Below are 20,244 nucleotides of genomic sequence, written 5' to 3' on the forward strand. Positions count from 1 at the left end.
GGTTAGATAGAGTTTCAATATAGAAGTTTTAGAAGCAGCCGATTGAATATGGGTAGTGGAAGAAGATATTAATTATATGATATGAAAAGCGACACTTGACTTAAAAACAGGTTTTGGAAACAGAACAGTGAATGGAGAAATGAAAAAACAAAGGATATGGTGGGGCTTGTCCCTCCAAACTATCACTTTTTTCAGAGAGTTGGGACCCAAGAACAGTCCCACTACCCTAACTTAGTAAACTGGAGGAAGGACTTTTGGAGGTTGAGCTGAATATATATATACAAGTACAGAGAGGGAGAAAAGTTAAAGGTTCTAGTTAAAACTTATCTCTGTGGAAAAGTCATTATCATATTTCAATTGATATTTAAATTGAATGTCTAGTGACTAGTGGTATAAATTAAAGAATTTCCATGGACCTTAAATATTTCATGGAGAGAAAACGACCTTACAGAATTGGGTGAAAAGAAAGATAACTTCAGAATCAAAATGAGACTATAAATGAAATTAGTGCATAGTTATGAGCGATCGGACCTCGGATTAAAGTGAATAGTAAAGTTGACTCTGATAACTCCTAGCAAATGTGGGAGATTGCAGTTCAACTTTCACCCTCAATAATTTTAACGTTATTTCCTTTAAACCGTTTCCGTGTTATTTCTTTGGATGGATTAAAGTTATGCAAGGAAAAAAAAAATGAAAATTTTTGTATCCAGCTTGTACTATCGGCATCAATGTTGCCATGAAACATACATGGAATCACATCTGAATATGAAGACAACAATGTTGTCAAAGTCAAAGAAGCCACTGGTAAAAGTCATAGCTAGGGAACCAGAAATCTGTGTCCATGAAGTGGGAGAGTAGGAGTTAATGACAAGAGACAAAAGTAGGGGTTAAACTCCAATTCTTGTCTTCTGATTTCAAGCCTGTGGCTCCGTATTTGTTGCTCTTTTACGCCTCTTTGTCTCCACGAAATATTATAAGACTTCATTATTTTATACAACTAAAGGCCCCTACTCCTCCACAAACCCTAAACTACAAAACAAAAATCTACCCATAACTGGTAAATAAAATAACAATGCGTAGAGGATTAATTTCAAAATCCTCAAATATTTGATTAAACGATCAGCTCTTGTTTTTATTTTTTCAGACCTCCAAAAAAAAAAAAAAAAAACACAGTTGAACTTCCCCTGCTTCTCCGGAGGGTAAAAAAAAGATGGATGAAGCAATGGTACCAAGGTAATGGTGTCACGTGTTCCCAAATGGCCAATCCTGTCATGGAAATTGCATAGCCACTTTATTGTTCACCATAAAACTCTATTCACACCTTTACTCCTTTAGAAAGGACAGATGCTTTGTCAAGATGCATCTATATACAGCAAATGAAGCTTAAATATATTTGAAAAAAACAAGACATGATGAGAAGAGGTCAGTCTGGGTGTTTTAACAAACCCATATCATCCATGGCTCCAAGCCTTCAAAATATTTGGTATACAAGGGATAAGGATCCCATTTGAGTAATAGACGCCGAAAGAAAACATTATTCATTTCACATCTGGAGAAGATTATTCACAGTTACGCTGACAGAATTCGTTCGTTGCAAGTCCTGCAGATGCATGGGAATCTTACGTTAGTTAGATGGCAACTGAAGGTTTTTAAAAAAATAATACTATAAGAAGAAGAAGCACTTCTGAACATAACCTAACCATAGCATCAGTGACATAAAAACATTTATTTTATCTGCACATGAAATGGGTAAAACTTCCTAAGGCATCGCAAAGTCTTCTTCATTCTAAGATGAACAATGACCAACAAATTGATGGTAAATGACGGGACAAAAATTGGTCCATCAAATCACAACAATAGACGAACTTTGGGTTTTGAAGGGCCAAGAAGAATAATAGCTTGAAAGAACGGCGAAAGTGAGATGTCACTTGTTTTTGTCATTCGAGAAGTGGGGAACAAGAGAAAATTAACTTTTGAGAATCATTTTGTTTACATCTTCGCTCCTCTCCCACTGAAATACTACCACATGTTACATGTAGGAATTCTTCTCTTTTCTCTCCACAACCGCTTGACTGCATAAAGAAGTTGATAATAGGCATCTCCAAAAAAGGTAGCTACCAGATTCTACTAATTAGAAAAGTTCGACTTTCCTCGGAAGTTTATAATTTAAACACGAATGTCCAATAGCATATGCCAGCATGTAATCTCTTATCTTGCATCATGAAGAGTATCCCTTTCAATCAATGTAACATTTATTAAGTTCTTTGACACTCTCCGTGAAACTATAATAAGACCATGCTAAGCAAATAATAGTTATTGTCCATAAAACCACAAGCATAACAGAGAAATTTGAAACTCTACCTGGAATATCATATCATCAGGGATGTGGGGCAGAACCTCCCGCACTGTCTCAGCCATCGCCAGTATATTTGCTATGTTGTCATCAGCAGAGCGCGACTCAGTCCTCATATGTAGACCTCCAGTGCCTCCAGGATACCTTCCACCGACGGCAGGTGTAGTAGGTGAAGCAGCTGTAGTAGCCTGAGAGGGATTCATTGGCCAAAGGCTCCAAGCAGCATCTTCAAGAGCAGTCTGCGCATAAGTTTCTCCAACAGAAGCAAGATTTCTCATCTCTCCAACAGAGGCAAGATGTCTCATCATCATCTGAACTCTCCCCAGTCCAACTGAACTGACAGCAGTGGAAGGGCCGGCAGCATCAACACCCTGGCTTGGCCATGTGTGCAACCAACTTGAATCCAACCCAGCAGTTCTATAGAGGAAAAGGAGAAAAAAGATCAAGTAAATAAAATCCCAATGATTTCATTGGTTTTCAAAACCACATTGAAGGGTTAGATCTATTTGATAATTACTTCCTATATAATTGAATACTTTCTCAGAAGGGTGCAGATGGCTGATTCCTGATGTTTAGCTCTACTACAGTATAACCAATTACAAGTTAAAGAAAAAAGTCAATGAACTCCAGACACAATTTGACCTCTGGATGCATTGGCTCTTTCCTTGGTCTTCTCAAGCATACAAATGTAATGCAAACCTAGTACTAGAATTAAGTAAGCTTACTTAAATTCAAATAGAAATGAAGTTAGGATCTGATGGTCCAAGACAGATTTACCAAATAAAATTCAAGCACTGTATCCCATTGGAAACCCATATCAGTTTTTCCCAAGAAGAATAGCAGCATCTTTACCATCGCCATCGCTAACAAGGTAACCTCAAGAACTTTATACCCAACCAAGTGAAGAACACATAACAATTGCAAGTATAGTGGATTCCAATGTCACTTTTCATGCAACAGGATTTCAAAACTTAGTTCAAGACAGGCAATCTAATTAAGCAAGGAACTGAACCTCCAAGAAGTGCCTTCTATATCGTTCTGAGTCTGATTCGGGAAAACCCCAGCATGTAAGGTGTGTCCAGGAATGTTTTGCCGATCAATTCCTGCACTTAATTGACGAGCAAGCTGCTCATCATTAAAAGCTTCACTACTACGAGGATTTGCTTCCACCTCAGGTCTTCCAAAGAAAAGTGGCTTTCGACAAGTGGGACATGAATAAATCTCATTCAGACCTTGATCCAACCTGCCAATTATAAGTAGTTAAGTACTACTTGTAAAAGAACCATAAGCTACTATGAGAAACAGTACCGATAACAAACATTACGCATCATACCAAGATCTCAGACACGCTAGGTGGAATAGATGACTGCAGTGTAGCCTTTTAGCCTTAGCCATAGGTTCCTGTCATTCATCCAGTTTATCATTCTTTTTTTTCTTTTTTTTTTGAATGGAAAACTTTTATTAAAAGAAGCAACACAGGGGAGCAACCCCCAAATCACAAAGAAGAACAGTTTAAAAGATCAAACACACTTCCAGGGAGATAATAAGTCCAAAACTTAAGACAATCGAACCAAGTATCAATGAAACAGTCTAAGGAGGATTCCTTGTTGTTGAATATTCTGTTGTTTCTTTCCTTCCAGATCCAGTTTATCATTCTTTAAAGGGACAAATGACAGGAGGGGAGGAAGAGGTGAATAACAGAGAAGAGAGAACTAAGCATACCCTACAGATTGCACATTCATCATCATATGCCCGTAACTCTTCTGAAGTCGCATCAGGAAGTGCAGCATGAAGAGCCCCTAAAGCTATTTTCAGTTTGATAAACCCTCTGATGCGCTTTAAGATGGCACTTAACAAGGCCTGCACAAATTGACTGAATTAATGGACAGAAAGATCAAAAGGCATTGAAACATGATATTCAATTCGTAAGTACAACCAAAATGCGCACTAAAATATTTACACGTATATTCAGGAAAAGAACTGCATCCACTAGATGAAATGCCATGCCATGAAGCCACCAAATATACAAGTAATGACCAAGTGCTGTAGACAAAGTTGCCATGTCCAAGAAAAAGCCCAAATTCCGGATAAGACAGCCCTTCCATTCCAACAATGAACCTGCAGTGACTCAATCAGGAAACAGTGGAACATTAAATATTCTATAAGCATGTTGAAGCAGAACAAACTGACAGTTGCATAAAAGAGAACAACTTTGATAGATCCGAATCACCCAAAACATACACACTTGATGACAAAGTTACATATCAAGATCATTAGAGACAGATTCAGAATTTGCATCATAGTTCTTTCTTCCTCCGTTGCTCTCTCTGATTGGTTGGGGATAAATGCATCGATGCAATTAGAGAAAAACTTTGACCATGATAGTGATGTTATTTCAAGAATACCTGCTGCTGATGTATCCAAAAATTTGGATGTTTGGCAATCCATGCTGTTCCCTGCAACGTGATGAAGCCATATATCAAGCAACTGAAATCCATGGACCAGCATGGCCTGCAGAGAATGTTTCGGATATAAATATCCGAGTCCCCATCATTGAATCTCTCTTCTGATAACAAGTGATGCAAAGAAGTTTTCAATAACATTACCTGCATGGTCTCGAAGGCAATGCTGAAAGGCTCAAAGAATAATAACAGACAAATGGCTGAACCCAAATTTCGGTAAATTTCCAGACATAGCCTTATCCTGTAAGTACAAAACTACAATAATTTAAATATATCTCTAAGAATAAATATTTTAAAAAAACTGAAGTGGGGCATTCAGTCTTCAAAATTTTAGAAAATGAGCTAAAAGACAACAAGTAATTACACGATAATATGACAAGCCTATTTCCGACTGACCCTCAACTTACACAAATAAATGTAAATTTGAAATTTTGAATGCAGTAAATGCACCCAACAATACATACATGCAGGCATCTCAAGTCCACAGACACATGATAAAACCAAATTGTCATTTTTATTATCTAATGAAACCAAGAAATGTATCAAAACAAATCATTTCATCTTTTTTCCTCTTGAGCTTCAATAGAATGCAGCAAATCCCTTCACATATACTGCCCGCCCCCAACCAAAAAAAACTTGGAGCGCCCCAATATTTCATTTGTTTCATCCAACCTTCCTCTTTTTCTCTCTCTTCTGGCCACCCTTCCCCTGCTCTAAAACCTTCCATTGAAATCGACAACATTCATTCTGAATAGCACCCCTTTAATAACCTATTTCTGTCTTCAAATCAATGTACGCAGGCCCAAAAATCATAAATTCTCAGGTTGCGGATATGTTTTCATCATTTTAAAAAAGGAAATTGTACAATATGTAATCAAAGTTAAATAAAGAAGATAAGGACATTAAGCAGTACCAGAAGAAGTCAACAGAGAGGACCAACAGCAATACTGAGTACACGCGAAAATACATCAATGGTGTAGCAGAAGGAGACGCATTCAAGCGCTCAAGTCGATCTCTAGCTAAAGCTTGAAACATCTGAAATAGATACAAAATAAGCAAGTATCACAGGCAGCCACATTTCTCAAGTACAATGCTTAGATCATCCAAACCTTCATGAAACATTCCAGGTACCTTCAGAAAACATAGAACAGACAACCAGATTGCCCAAACGCCAGCTTGAAAAATTGTTGGAGGAATAACCAGCGGCAGAAATGTCCCCTACTCAATAACGAACATTATACATAAATATATTGCTGAATTACAAATATGATGATAGAAATTATATCAAGATAACAGAGATCATATTGTTTCCCAAAGATATTCAGGCTCCTTTAACATAATTTAAGCATTTCACTCCCATTCCATTAATTTGATTTTTCACAATAATGGTAAGCCGGTGCCGGTCATTACGCTACTCCAATTCCATTCCTATACTAATTCCTGCATTCCAAACACTTGCAACCATCACTTCAATTGCAATTCCTATTCATAGAAAAAAATGATGATTCGATACCTGTTGCCTGTTACCAAAAATTACAATAAAGCTTTTCATCTCTGAGCAATAGTTCCGGCCAAAATCTCTAACGTTCCTATTGAACAATCTTCTTCTCAACTAATGCTAATCATATTCACAAATTGAAGGCACCACCAATCTAAGTTCTCCAGCAGACCCCTGTATACCGACTGTAAAGGCAATCGAGAAAGGCCATTCATCAGAACCTACCTAAAGAACTATCTCCCATGTATTAAGTCCGCACCAACCTTCCTAATTTCTGGAATGCAGGAACTCTCCCTAATAATCCTTCCATATCTGTTGTGTGAATTTTTTTTGTCTATCTCTAACTTAAGAGCATACTAAAGCACATTTTGCTTTGATAATGTTGCTCCATCTGAATTTGAGTTAATTAACAAGTAATTAACCAACATATCAACAAGAAACTAACAGTGTCCATACTTCCGTTAGCGACCCCATGGAACTGCTAAAAAGATAAAAGAAGATACACAATATGAGTATTACATAACATGATAACAATGCTCTAGTAAAATAAACCAAAAGAAAAGGAGAAGAGACGAGAAAATTGATAATATGAACTGATTACCATAACATGATGAAAAAAAAAATGTAAATAAGTTAAGTGATTAACCACAATGGACTTGAAATTAAATGGTATTCACCTTGTAAATAACATAATTGATGAGACGCTCCACCAGTTTTCGAGTTTCTGAAGGATACAACTCTACAAAAAATATATTCTGCACATGGAACAGAAAAAAATGACCCTCAAACCTATGTTTTTTAATTGTAATCTATCCACCAGTGTAACGATGAATAGAGTATCGACGTCACAATCTAATTTGAGTAAGGTTTGTCATATAACATGGCACTAAGCTAGCTTGAATGATCACATGCCGAAGATGCCTGTGCATATATTGACCTCAAACAAGATTTGCAAGAACAATAAAGTTTATATGAATTCAAATATTGGGTCTACAACAATCTCCATAGCATTCTCATTTCTCAAATATAAGTGTGACCGACAGATATATTTTCATTGCACATCCCATACACATTCAAAGCAGAAAATCATCAAACGGCCAATATATCCCAAAGAATCAAATTATCTTCCTTATTGCAATGCTATTAATATTATGCCAGATAAGCAAAGCACACGCAAGGATGATATAAAACTTTAAGGCAACATATATTCATGTATAAAGAATGTATCCTTCACCAAAACAAATCCACCTCATTTAAAGTCAAATACCACCTGGATGCATAGATAAATTTTTTTTCTACTGAGATGTTCAAAAGCCCAACAGCCAGCCAGCTAAAATATAAGCCAACAGGTTGGCTTATACATATAGGTTGGTGTTCTCAAACTCATTTTCAAAGAGAGAAAAACTTCCTTAAACGCCACCTCATAGGATGTAGTATAATCCCTAAATTTGAAAGTATAGAAACACAATATAGTAATAACACCTCAATAGAATTCAACAGAAACAATTTATTTACCAGCTTATCAATTCATTTGATTACCTCTGAATGCCTAGGAAATGGGCTGTCCTACTATGGCGGCTATGTAACCTAAACATGCATAACAAACCCCCCCCCCCCCCCCCCCCAACAATGAAAAGTTCCGAATACAACCCAGACTGCCTAAAAGGTTATATAAATTAAATAAATTTGTGCCTTTAGAATGTACAAAGCCACGTCAATAGATAAACTATTGCTTCATGGCTAAAAAATGCGACACTTCACACGTTGTCACCTTACATAAGGACTTGTTAAAATATAATCCTCTCATGTACATTGTAAAACAAAATTTATGGGCTACTTTACTCAGAGTTCAAAAAATCAATATAGACTATAAAGTTGAGATAGCAGAAAAATAATGCCTGAAACTTATAGGAACTTGGCAAAAGAGAAAAGCTCACCTTAAGACAAAGAATGAGTAGAACAAATACATTGAGCATAAAATTTGCCAACAAAGCAGTAGTTACATAAGAACCCAAAAGCAGCTCAAAGGCGTGGTTGGCTTTCTCCAAGTTAATCAAATTCTCACTGGTCAACCCATTCGATTGCAGTTTATCTAGTGAAAACTCTGACCAATATTGAAGACCCACGAAGCTAAAAACAGTAGACACCGCAGAGATTGCTAAGTAGCTCACACCCATTGCTAACAACGATGGTCCTTTTACAAAAACCCAATAGCCAGATTTTCATCGGAATATCATTAGCATTGCATTTTACCCACCATATTCACAATTTCGGCCAAGCAACCCAGAGAATCAAATAACTCCATTGAAATCAAACAACCCCTTCCAAAATCAGCACATGCCAATTTCCCAAAATAAAAGCTTGATACCTGCACCAACAATGCATAAAAATGTTACTGATAACTCGTAAATGCTCCAATAAAAGCATCCATATTTCAAGTGTATATGTAGGTGCAAGAATGAAAGCTCGGTTACATTAAGAGGCCATTAAATAGGATTTAAACTGACACGAACAAACTTTACAGCATGATAAATTGATTTTAGAGAAGTCCAATTGAACTCCAGTACTCGATCGAGAAGACTCACACTTCTTCACAACTTAAAATGGCCATTAATTTTCTTTCCAAGAGCTCCCCTAGAAAGTTAACGAACGGATTAAGAATGTGCAGCACCACATCAAGATCATCTAAATTTTAAGAAAATGCAAAATTCGAAGCCTGACACTGAAAAAAACTCCGATGATCAAGTCGATAACATAATAATTTCCATTAATTCTTCAGATAAACCTGTGATTGACATGGTAAAAGAACCCAGGAATTCTAAGTTACGGAAACAGTAAGCATATGAAATTAGCGAATACGAAGACACACATCAATTGAAGGAAGATAACAGTTCCGTTTGAATTTGGTTCATGGTTGAAAAAAAGATGTGGAGCGTAAATAAAATTAAATCAAGGAGATACCGAACCTGATTCGATCGGGAGATGAGCTGTAACAGCGTTGCCGTCGATGGTGAGAATCACCGCAACGTTCGTCTATATCGCAATCCTTCCGCTTTTTCTTTCTGCCGCGAGAGGGAGAGAAAGAAGACTAATTTGACACAGATTGGGTGTTTTGCGGGAAGGAGAGAGCAAGATCCTAAAGTAATGTAATTTATTTAATTAAAAATAAATAATAAAATATGGTATTATGACTATTTTCCATGTGATGCTGCTATATTATTATACCATTATTTTGTACTTGCCTTGCCAGTCTCGCATAGAATTTGTTATAATTCCACCTAAAAAGGAAGAAAATGTTCATCCCACTTTGTTATCATTCGAAATGTCTGTTTGGAGTATGAGATAATTTGGTTAAAACATATCAATTTGGATTTGCCTGGTATCCTATGGCTATGAGTTATATTGTACCAAAAAAATCCCATCCAAAATACGCACTACATTGAATCCCATTTTACATGATAAATTTTAAACACCATCCCACACATACCAACAAAATAGCCACACATTAATGGGTCTACATGACTTGAATTCCAATCCATTTACAGCTACACATGAATCCTAAATATGGGTTGGTATGAATTCTTTTAAAAATAAATACATAGGACCTTCAAACATGTGTTGTCACATTAGAATTACACCAATTACGACCACCATTAGATTACCATAGTTCTAGGCCTCGAACGTTGCCGCAATCATTTTGGGGACCGTGATAAATGCGTGTGTAGATAGTGGGAGAGCCTACATTTATGGGCTTACAACATGGACTAATTTATATAAATTGATTGGAAAGCCCATTTTACTAAACAAGTTTAGTTGTACTTGAACCCTAAATTTGCTTTGTTGGTGTTTTTCTTTAGTCAATAAATCTTTGCCCCGCAAAAAAAAAAAGAAGGAGAAAAAGAGACTATTTATTTAGGTAAATCTAGTTATATTTTTCAAATATACATTAATGAATTGCTAGATAAATTGTAAAATCTGAACTTATAGTACTAGGCCTTTGCCGTATAGATTATGAGATGTTTCGGTTGTCTTACTTTCACTAAATAATTTTGTAAGTTGCAGCCTTGTAAATTATAAATGTGAAAGAGTCGAGTTTCAATTGCTCAATTAGAAGAATTCTTCCATATAAGTTCAAAATTTCCATTAAAATGAATGATGAAGCTATTAGCCTATTATTTAGAATCCTATTATGTAGTAGTTTCTATATATTTCATATATTGTAAACAATTATAATCACACTTATTGCAATTGATATTAATTAATTTAAAATTTAATGAATACCATTTTTCATTCCCTAATTTTGCTACGTATGTCTATAAAAAATAGTAATACCTAAATAAAAAGTAAAAAGTAGGAAAAGCGGGATCCGTTCACCCATGTAGTTTAACCCGCAGACCCGGGTCGTTGGCCCGCTTTTTAAGCATGGAACCAGTTGACTCAGCCGCGTGACCCGCCATAGAGCGCCAGTCAACTTGCGTTTCAGATTTTTGCCTTCCAGATCCCAGAAGCTCCATCCAATCCATAAAACCCTAGCAGGGCAGCTGAATATCTGGATCCAAGACTCGACCTGTATTGGGCACAAACGTATTTCGAAATTAAGCAGCAGGAGCGAGTAACAGTGATGGGAATCATAAGAAGCAGCTTTACCTTCATTGCGGGGACTGTGTGTGGGGTTTACGTTGCTCAAAACTACAACGTTCCCAACATCGAAAAACTCGCATACACCCTCATCGGTAAAGCCAAAGAATACGAAGAGAAGTATCGCAAACGCAACGCGAGAGGCGATCGCGATTAGCTATCCTACTGGGTCGTAATCGGATACAAGGTTCTCCTTCAAAAAAAAAATTCCGCTTTTTCCATCTTATACTACTGTGGTTTTTGGGCAAGAAAAGAAACAAGTGAAATTTGAAGATTAAGAAATCGTAATTCGAATTCTTTCTGGTGTTTAATGGAATCCAAATTCAATTGTTAAATCTGATACCCAAATCGAATTTTCAATTGCTTTATATTTTGTGGATGTTTATATGTACAATTCTGTGGTCGATACCGTGCAGTAAAAGTTCTTGTTTTTGACTTGTGTGCTTCAGTGTGATTGCAAAAGGTGTCGTCTGTACCTTTCAATGTTCATTTTTATCTTCCTTACTTCATTTAATTTTGTAATCCACAAAAATAGTTGTAGCAGGAGCTGATATACCATTGTTGGGCTGCACGAAAATCTCTGGTGTGGAAAAGATTAATGAGAGAAAAAAATGTGGATGAGAGTTCCCCCAATACGGCTATACATGGAGCCATTTTGGGTTTTGTATGGAGAGAGTTTTTTACGAGGTTCATCGGCATTATCAGTAGACAAGGGGGGAAAGTAATGATGGCGATAGGGTTGCTGAAACAATAAATCTGGCGATAATGGTGGTAGGTTCTGTTATCGGGTTAGGGTTTAGAAGCTAAGACGAGGCTGATAGCAATTTGCAGGGTAGATGAAAATGAGCCCTTGGCAATTGAGGTGATGGGGCCGAAGTGAGTGCAATTTGTGGCTGTAACTAAAAAATGAAACAACATTGTGAATCCTATGACGGGATCTGAGTTTAGACTCCCTGAACATCCTGAGGTCTTATTTTCAGACCATTTCATCGATCTTTGAAACCAGAAAATCGCAATTTCAAAATACTTGAAATGGAAGTTTAGTTGTGAACATCACATGTGGTGGTATATCTTCTGTAAAACAAGGTGCATGTGATATTGGTTTGCATAAGACTTCATGTCTGCAATTGGTTTATGAGCTTTTGAGGCATTTCCTCTCCAATAACTTGAACATTAAATACCTTATAATGCTAATCTTTAGTCTTCCCTTAAATTTTTTTGATAAAAAGATAAATGAACGAGAATGAGTTCTTTTCCTGTATAAATTTAATGGGCAGCTTGGGGCTTGGGCCAGGCTTTCCTTGGTAACTTAATTTGAATTTAAATGTATAATACTATAATATGATTCATTAGTGATTGATCTCGTCAGAGATTAAGCAGCTGTTTGTGGCCAAAAGGGTTGTATACTTGTATCACAAGATAGATCTGTTCAAATCTTCCAAGTCTTGAGATTGAATTTTGCCGGCTTGGTTTTGGATGCCCGCTGTAGCCGTTTTGGAGTCGAATTGTTTTAAAATCATAAATGTATAGTATTTGGTCTAATGAATCTAACGATAACCATGCAAAACAAAAGGGAAGGCTCGCGTCCCAGACACGTGCAAAACAAGGATGATATAACCAATTCCCACAAAACAAGCGAGCCCTACCATATTTATTTGATAAATAAATTGAAGGTCATATTTACTCCAACCTAACTTAATTTACAGGTAGATCCATTAGTGGTTGATGTTTGCCTGGACATAAAAGACACGGGCCATGTTGTTAATGGCGTGGCATAATGACAACAGACAAGATGCCAAAATCCATCTCTTTTTTTTTTTTTATAATTACAAGGGAAGGGGAAGGGAGAGATTCGAACTCAATCACACACTGAGTTGTGGTTCTCGCCAAAATCAAATCAATCTTTAGACATTATGGATATGGGAAAATGATATCAAAAATTCTGATAAGCCATCCTTCTGGATGACGCTGTAACATGAATTGCTATGAACAATATGAATGTACAAACATACAGACAACAACATGCCTCCCTTCGTCCTCTAGCGACTTTCTGCTCCGCGTGCTTAAAATCATGGAGAACCTCAGAAAGGCCGACCCTCTTGCATTACCAGAGGAAATTTATGAGCTAAGGCCATCTACAAACTGGAATCACGCAAAACCAGCATAAATAACATCTCTCTAAGTAATCACACAAGGGCTGCAGTAGGAGATCTTGATGGTGCTCCTCGAGACCGTGATTCTGAAATCTTTGCACCAACTTCAGCCACAACAAGCTTGGTCAGAAGCAGGCCTGCAACCAGTGCTGCTACCATTAGCATTGTGAAAACTGCACTCCAGCTCGTAGCGGAGATATAACCAGTCAATAATGGTCCAATTGCTGCACCAATAGAGCCTGTTCCATCTATAATTGCTGTCACAGTTGCCAATGCTCGCGAGTTCCCCTTCAATGAACTATGTGTTCCAAGGTCAGCTGAGACAGCTGTTGTTATGAGGGCATAAGGTCCATTTACAAACAAGCCACAAATGAACATAAAAACCACGTTTAGAGCCAAGGAAACGTGCCCGAAGTAACGATAGAAGAACAGACTGGGGATGGCACAGTACATGAAACTTGCTGCTGTTATGGCTCTAGCATCTAGTCGATCAGAAATGTGACCAGCTAGAATCCCTCCAAGTATTCCTCCCACATCAAACACTGTTGACAAGTTTCCGGCAGTCTCACTTGATAAATACTTGCCATCGATGGCTGCAAAATTAAAGATCATAGGTGAGGATGCATTGCATAAGACATTACCATCTAAAGTAAGACAATTTCGATTGCACCGGATAAATCTTTGTCTGAAAATTGTACTCAAAGGTAAAGTTTTTGTAGAATCAATTCAACCTGGCTACAAGCATTGTGTCGAAGTTGAAAGTAAATTACCTGTGTGGCTAATGTAGAAAGGTAGCCAATAGAGGAATGTGTATGCGACCAATTTGGAAAAGAACAGGCAAAACGCAAAAGTAGCAACACCGGGGATTCTCCATGCTTCTATGAACCCAACAGCATTCTCCATAACCTCTGAATCCGCCCTCAGCAGGGGCTCGGTTACTTCCTCTCCATATTTCCTGGAGAAGTGTAATTCGTCATCTTCATCTCTATCTGCTCCAACAGATTCTGGACTAATAGGCAGTAAAAGGAATACTACCAAGCCAACAAAGGCGATAATGAGGCCCGGAACAACAAAGGACCAACCCCATCCATAGGATAACAAGGCAGAAGCAATCAAAGAACCAGAAATGTTCCCAACTGAAGTATGAGCATTCCATATACCCATTATTAGACCTCTTTTGCTCTTCCCAAACCAGTTCCCAACCACTGCAACAACCGAAGGCCATCCACTTGATTGGAACAGACCAGCGAGCATTTGTATTGCCAAATAGTAGTAAAAATTGTGAATATTCAACCAATATCCGACTCCAAAAAGTGAGGTAAATAGTCCAGTTCCCACCATTCCTACTGTTAAAAAGTATCTTAAATTCATTCTATCCCCTAAATGCCCAGAAAAGAACATTCCAATGGCATATGCAGAAAGAAATGCCACATCAATTTCACCCAGCAATGCAGTGCCATCTGATCCATTAAATGGAGCCCAACCATCTCCAAGGACCCGTGTAAATCTTTTCCCCCAAGGGATGACTTTCAGGCCAACATCCGATGACAGGGGATCAAGAGTGCTCTGGACAATGCTTGTGCTCTTTCGCGAGGCATGGTAGCTAGCGTATGCAAGAAACGTTACAATCAAGACAATGGTTTGATGTGTTTTGTAGGAAAGTTTTGACTTCTTTGAGCATTCTAAGATCCGGATTCCACAGGGTTTATCATCGTTTATCTCGGGTTGAGGCTCCGACAGTGAACCCATCTATCGTTAGCTACTCCAACAGAGACAAAGAAGTGGACTAGCTACTTCCCCAATCAGACCACAAAATTTATGCTGGAAAACAGATAAACATCAATTTCATGTTAGATTTCAATAAAATAAGGAAATTTAAAACAAACCAAACAACATTCAGAAATTGATTGTTGGACTTTAGATCGCTAGAACATAAAATTGCCGAGCGAAATACTTCAAACATTTTTCATTAAACCAAACAATAACATTTCACATTAAATAATTTGGACCAGAAAGAACAACATTCAATCAAAACTTGTAACTTCCCATAGATTTCATTGAGCCACTGACTAAAGTGTTGTGTCTGTGTCATCTAGTAACGGAGAATTTCTCTGAACAGAAGCACCACTTCTCTGACTTCATCCTAATAACCACTCCTAATATACTTTCAACTTATTAAACTTTCAAGTCAGCTAGCATCAAATTGATTGAAACAGACGATTTGATACAACTGAATGAATTATAACTGTAAAAGACATGTTTCATTTTTAAGGGGAAAATCCTCGATCATTCTTCCATCAAACGTAACACACAATGGTAAAACAAAGAAACCAACTAGATTTTCTGGATTAAATTAACTTCCGAATAAATTCATAAGTTTCAGAATAAACTCAATAATTTGACCGGAATGAAGTTGCGAAAACCAGAATTCCAAGCAAACGTACTGAACTTGCATTAAATTACTTCCGAACAAAGAAACAAAATCAGCTAGCAAACTTCTTCACCAATATTTGACCTTTCATCAAATACTACTACCCAAAAAAACTTTCTTCCCCACTCGATTTCCTCACCAAAATCGACATTCATACCCTTAATGATCGACGTTAATCGAAAAAACAGAGAGAAAAGCACCCACAACCAAATCGAACTGGAGAAGGGAAAAAAAGACCATATAAATCACAAGAAACTGAGAATTCTATATCTATATGGAGACCTATACCTGTTAGCTCCACTGAGCTCAGTCGATATCTTCAATTCGCTCTCAACAAAACTTCCAACTTTCTCTGTCTAAAGGCCTCTTGCTTGTGAGTTGTGATGTTCGGTTGCTTAACGAACCAAAACGCTTATACTTTCAGGATTCTTAAGAGGGGTACCAATGTAGTTTCATTATCGCGTCCATATTGGATAAAATGAGCATATTCGCATATTGAGGAAGAAATATTCCTAACGTGCATGGTATATGCTTCTACGAGAATTCCGGACCCATAAATCCACGTGTGCGTACGGATACTAGAAGACGTGGCATTTTTTATGGACTGAATTTACGGGATTTTATGATGTACAGAAAAAAAGGCGCAGACGTGGCACTTTTCAAGTCCTGGCTCTATAGAGATTGCTTGTCCGATTCAAAATAATTTGGACTTCTCCGGAAAAAAAAAAGAGAGGTGGAAACTGAAGAATAGAACCTTCAGTCTCGGCGCTCGGGTTTTTCTGGTAGTCATTAAATACAAGGTCATTCTCGTTGCACAACTGCCAAGCACTCTACCGCCACATCTTCACCTCTCATCCTCAGTGTTTTTATACTTATATCATCAATCATGTAATATTTGGTCATAATTGAAAGAAAGGTCCAAATCCATCGTCAGACCACATATTAGATACTCGTTGAGAGGTGAAGTCATACGTTGGACCAAAAAGAACAATATTGTTGTTTGGGTCTAGATGCTGTAGATACCCGAATTTACAATCGTTGAATAGTCAACGTAATTTATATGGAGGCCTTGTACAGCGGGATCCTGAGAAACAAAGCAAGGTTGAGATCGAAGAACTTGAGCACCGGTGGGGTACCTGCCAAAGAACCTCCGACGCTCAAGTCAGTCAATCGAAATCATGTTGGTCAAAGCAAAAATATAAGAATCGTAAAGTGTGAATGCTGGTATGAAAATGGTGGATGCAAGATGCAAGGTAGCTGAGCTGAAGGTTAAAGAAAGTGAGAGAGCTAAGAGTCTGAGTCTCCAAGATTGCCCCCTCGTTGCCGGGGAAGAGGGGGGCTTTTATAGCGGGGTGACTTGCCGACCAAGGCTGACATACTGGGTATTATAGTACAATTCGCAGGCAGATATGGGAAGGTGGTGTAGAATGTCAGGACACGCGGTCTATTTTGGTTGGCTGAGGTCAGGGTTGTATAGTGGTCAGGCGGCTCAATGTCAGGAGGTGGTTGTAGACTATCTGATACGGCGCGCTAGGCTGTCTGATTTGTCGGGGCCAGGTTCGACAACGATCTCAGTCGACCGTTACCTCAGGACGGCGGAGGCAGGATAGGAGATACTGGTTTAGGTGTACGATCAATATGGTACAAGGTATATGCATGTACAAATATATGTGAATATGATGTAGGACATGTACCTGAGGTGTGCATGGTCTCTGTCTCTTGACGATCAGTTACGTTAAACATCTCCGGCTCGGGCGCTCCTTCATGGGCCGCCGAAGGCGCTAGATGTAGATGGGCTTGTGCGTCCTCCATGTCACATCTATTGAATGGTTAAGCATAAGTTTGGCGTTGACCGTCCCTTAATATGTTGATCGTCTGGTATTGCGTTGACCGTCATATGACGATTTTTGGCTACTACAGACGCCTAGTGCAACCTCTATACTATGGAGACGATTCAGAAGAATAAATTCGTACGGGCTAATAGTCTAGAACGGACAATATTTATTGATGTGTTTGACTATGAATTTCGGACAAATGAAGTTATATCATAATAATTGGATAAGCAGGATAAGGAAAAAAAAAATGGTTGATTGAAAGGTAAAGCAGGAGCCTTAGGAAGACATATGGTTCATTTTTCTCCTACTCTGAACTGGGTGGTTCTAGACTTCTAGCCTTGAATTTACATCCATAAGTACTGATATACAGGACAAACATCCATAAGAAGCAAAACTCCATAGATGATGAATTGTCATGTTGCCCATTGCAATAATGTGGATCTGGACAATATCTCCCCGAATCCGGTATTTGTCTAATATTAGTAGTGTACCAGAGAGGACAGAACAGGCTCGAGCAGTAGGGCCTCACATTCTCAAACAGTCACTCTCTCGTTTTCGGCATTTTGTTAATATATTGGAGAGTAGGAGACAGAAAATGGGCCAAGTGCAACACTTTTGCATCTAAACTTTGACGGCCCAAACCTTCTTTCAGTAGTTTCTTATTGGTGATGGATTAAGATTAAGCCCATCGTCACTTTCAACTGATGGCCCATCAAGACCTGCAACACTTTTGCATCTAAACTTTGACGGCCCAAACCATCTTTCAGTTGTTTCTTATTGGTGATGGATTAAGATTAAGCCCATCGTCACTTTCAACTGATGGCCCATCAAGACCTCAAACGACTTTTCAATCTTTCAGAATTCAGATGAAACTTTATTCAAACAATTCCTTACTCCATGTATCCATCCAAATTCCAAACACTGGCCTCAAAGAAACCTCTGGTTATTGATCTCAATTAGTGTCAAAATACCAAAATCACATCATTCCACAGCTTCCCATTCACATTTCACATACCAATTCAACCCACATTGTCAGACTATGCCTAAACTGAGTAAATTTAAGCTCTTCATCACGTTCAGCTGCTGGAATTGATTAGCTCTGAACATGATCAAAACAAGGTTCTGAGTTCAACTTTATCCAACAATTTTTCTAACCATAACCTCTCTTCAAAAACTGGCCCAAGTCTTTCAACAGTAGCCCCAGATTCAAGTTCCATAAAACACAGAGAAAACACAAAACACAAAGCCAATCCTTCAGATCCTCTCCCATGTAGGTCTTAGTTGAACTGATAAAGAAACTATTCTCCGCCATGAACCATAACAGGAGAGCAAGCACATTAAATTGAAATTATATATGTATAAAAAGAAGCAAATACTAGGAGAGGTATGCGAGAATCGTGATTCATTAAGGATTCGATTTGTGCAAATCAGTTTCCTAAACTCAAGACAGTCCAGACTCTTACTATTCATGTGATATGCCCTACTTCGACATCTACAAAACAGTTATCAGATACCAGAGAAACCCATAAAATGTACTAGACATGAGCAAAAACCCTCATCCTAATCAACCTTGACGTTGAACACATCAGCCCTCTCTTCCGCCTTCAGCTTGGGCACAACCACCTTCAACACACCATTCTTCATCTCAGCCTTGATTTGATCAGTCTTGTAAATTTTCTCTGGCAGATGAATTCGGCTCGAGTACTTTCTGCCGCTCTCCTCACCATCTCCACCTTTTTCTCCTTCGCCCTTGATGATCAGGTTGTTCTGCTCCACCGCAACCTTCACGTCCTCCTTGCCTAGTCCCGGCATATCAACGCTGAAGTGTAAACCATCGTCTGTCTCGCGCGCATCCCAACCTCGGCGGATTCCGGACCCCATGCCGCGCGAAGCGGAGAGGAAAGGATTGTCCATGAATTTGTCCATCAAGTTCAGCACCTGGCTCACGCTTCGTGCTGGAGACAAATCAAACACATCTGCGACACAAGATATAAAATACCAAACAACAAAGACTAAGAAATCAAGCATAATTGGGTAGCCGGGGTACCAGAAAAGGAAACTACAACTCAGATCTGTGGAAAACAAGACAAAAATGCCTAATCTCAACACATCGTTCTCATTTTTTCTCCTCTGTTCTCCTCCGTGCTATTCTTACAGTAGCCAAACAGAGCAGACAGACAAGTTCAAATCAAAGAATCGAAGGAGATCTTTCAGGGGAGGACTGAGAAGATTACTACTACCTGAGAAAAAATCGTCTCCACGGCGAGAAACGGTACGGCCTGAGCGGCGACCGTAGTCCAGGCTGCGCTCGTCATCTTCGTCATCGAACTCGCGAACAGCATTAGTGTTGAAGAGGCGTGTGGCCGATTGTCCTGTGGCTACAGGTCGGATCACACGCAGAGAGCTAGGGTGGAGGTTAGAAGAGACAAGTCTCCAGAGAACAAGAGAGGACGCCATAGGTGATCAGTACTTCGACTTGGAAAACACGCAAAAGAGAGAACAGGGATGAGTTTTTTCGGCCTTCGCAAAACCGTATGAGATGATGGGTACATATTTGAGTGCGTGGAAGGTCCTGGAGAGGGCGGAAGAGAACGTTCTAGAAAGATAATTACGTTACGGATAGTTCTCGAAAGCCATCTCAGCTCTTCATAGGCACCGACCTTTTGTGAGAAGGAAAACTTGGGCTGGGCCTAAACTTTGTGCAATTTGATGAAGTCTTGGGCTGGATATCTCTAATTGTATGCAATGTGCCGCGCTCATTTGCGTACTAAAAATTTAAAATTTCGACCACAACATTTTTCAATCGTCAAATTTCTGCCTAGTAACGTCTTTGTGAAACCAAACTCTCACATCTCCACTGCTAAACCGCAGAAC

General features: G+C 38.6%; 4 protein-coding genes across 5 annotated transcripts; 1 reads left to right on the forward strand and 3 right to left on the reverse strand.

The window, feature by feature from the left end:
* Window positions 1–1,269: 1,269 nt before the first annotated feature.
* On the reverse strand, window positions 1,270–9,460 carry LOC120004108 (E3 ubiquitin protein ligase RIN2-like). The gene is made up of 13 exons (XM_038853357.1): window positions 9,280–9,460; window positions 8,251–8,681; window positions 6,991–7,068; window positions 5,947–6,033; window positions 5,729–5,850; window positions 4,960–5,056; window positions 4,759–4,864; window positions 4,314–4,471; window positions 4,076–4,213; window positions 3,687–3,754; window positions 3,366–3,596; window positions 2,362–2,770; window positions 1,270–1,600 (listed from the first exon to the last, which is right to left on the reverse strand). The coding sequence occupies exons 2-13, from the start codon at window positions 8,488–8,490 to the stop codon at window positions 1,544–1,546; spliced, it is 1,791 nt and encodes a 596-aa protein (XP_038709285.1). The 5' UTR covers window positions 8,491–8,681; window positions 9,280–9,460; the 3' UTR covers window positions 1,270–1,543.
* A 1,241-nt stretch (window positions 9,461–10,701) lies between these two features.
* On the forward strand, window positions 10,702–11,399 carry LOC120004258. Its single transcript, XM_038853546.1, has one exon. The coding sequence runs from the start codon at window positions 10,935–10,937 to the stop codon at window positions 11,106–11,108; it is 174 nt and encodes a 57-aa protein (XP_038709474.1). The 5' UTR covers window positions 10,702–10,934; the 3' UTR covers window positions 11,109–11,399.
* Window positions 11,400–12,825: 1,426 nt separating this feature from the next.
* Window positions 12,826–15,978, reverse strand: LOC120004287 (putative glycerol-3-phosphate transporter 1). Its single transcript, XM_038853588.1, has 3 exons — window positions 15,824–15,978; window positions 13,875–14,925; window positions 12,826–13,697 (listed from the first exon to the last, which is right to left on the reverse strand). The coding sequence occupies exons 2-3, from the start codon at window positions 14,851–14,853 to the stop codon at window positions 13,138–13,140; spliced, it is 1,539 nt and encodes a 512-aa protein (XP_038709516.1). The 5' UTR covers window positions 14,854–14,925; window positions 15,824–15,978; the 3' UTR covers window positions 12,826–13,137.
* A 2,765-nt stretch (window positions 15,979–18,743) lies between these two features.
* LOC120003962 (23.6 kDa heat shock protein, mitochondrial-like) lies at window positions 18,744–19,919 on the reverse strand. 2 transcript variants are annotated; one of them, XM_038853135.1, is made up of 2 exons: window positions 19,611–19,919; window positions 18,744–19,346 (listed from the first exon to the last, which is right to left on the reverse strand). In XM_038853135.1, exons 1-2 carry the CDS (start codon window positions 19,825–19,827, stop codon window positions 18,931–18,933), a joined length of 633 nt encoding a protein of 210 aa, XP_038709063.1. In that variant the 5' UTR covers window positions 19,828–19,919; the 3' UTR covers window positions 18,744–18,930. The 2 variants fall into 2 exon arrangements, with proteins under 2 accessions (XP_038709063.1, XP_038709061.1); XM_038853133.1 differs by having other exon boundaries at window positions 19,608–19,919.
* Window positions 19,920–20,244: the final 325 nt, after the last annotated feature.

The sequence above is a fragment of the Tripterygium wilfordii genome, chromosome 8 (assembly GCF_013401445.1).
Source record: "Tripterygium wilfordii isolate XIE 37 chromosome 8, ASM1340144v1, whole genome shotgun sequence".
NCBI classification, from domain to species: Eukaryota; Viridiplantae; Streptophyta; class Magnoliopsida; order Celastrales; family Celastraceae; genus Tripterygium; species Tripterygium wilfordii.

Coding starts and splice junctions, on each gene's coding strand:
- LOC120004108 (XM_038853357.1), bottom strand. CDS start 8,490: ATGGGTGTGAGCTACTTAGCAATCTCTGCGGTGTCTACTGTTTTTAGC. Junction 5,057..5,728: donor CTCTCTGTTGACTTCTTCTG/GTACTGCTTAAT, acceptor TTGTACTTACAG/GATAAGGCTATGTCTGGAAA. Junction 4,865..4,959: donor TTGCCTTCGAGACCATGCAG/GTAATGTTATTG, acceptor CATTCTCTGCAG/GCCATGCTGGTCCATGGATT.
- LOC120003962 (XM_038853133.1), bottom strand. CDS start 19,827: ATGGCGTCCTCTCTTGTTCTCTGGAGACTTGTCTCTTCTAACCTCCAC. Junction 19,347..19,607: donor AGACGATTTTTTCTCAGGTA/GTAGTAATCTTC, acceptor CTTGTGTCGCAG/ATGTGTTTGATTTGTCTCCA.
- LOC120004287 (XM_038853588.1), bottom strand. CDS start 14,853: ATGGGTTCACTGTCGGAGCCTCAACCCGAGATAAACGATGATAAACCC. Junction 13,698..13,874: donor TTTCTACATTAGCCACACAG/GTAATTTACTTT, acceptor TTAATTTTGCAG/CCATCGATGGCAAGTATTTA.
- LOC120004258 (XM_038853546.1), top strand. CDS start 10,935: ATGGGAATCATAAGAAGCAGCTTTACCTTCATTGCGGGGACTGTGTGT.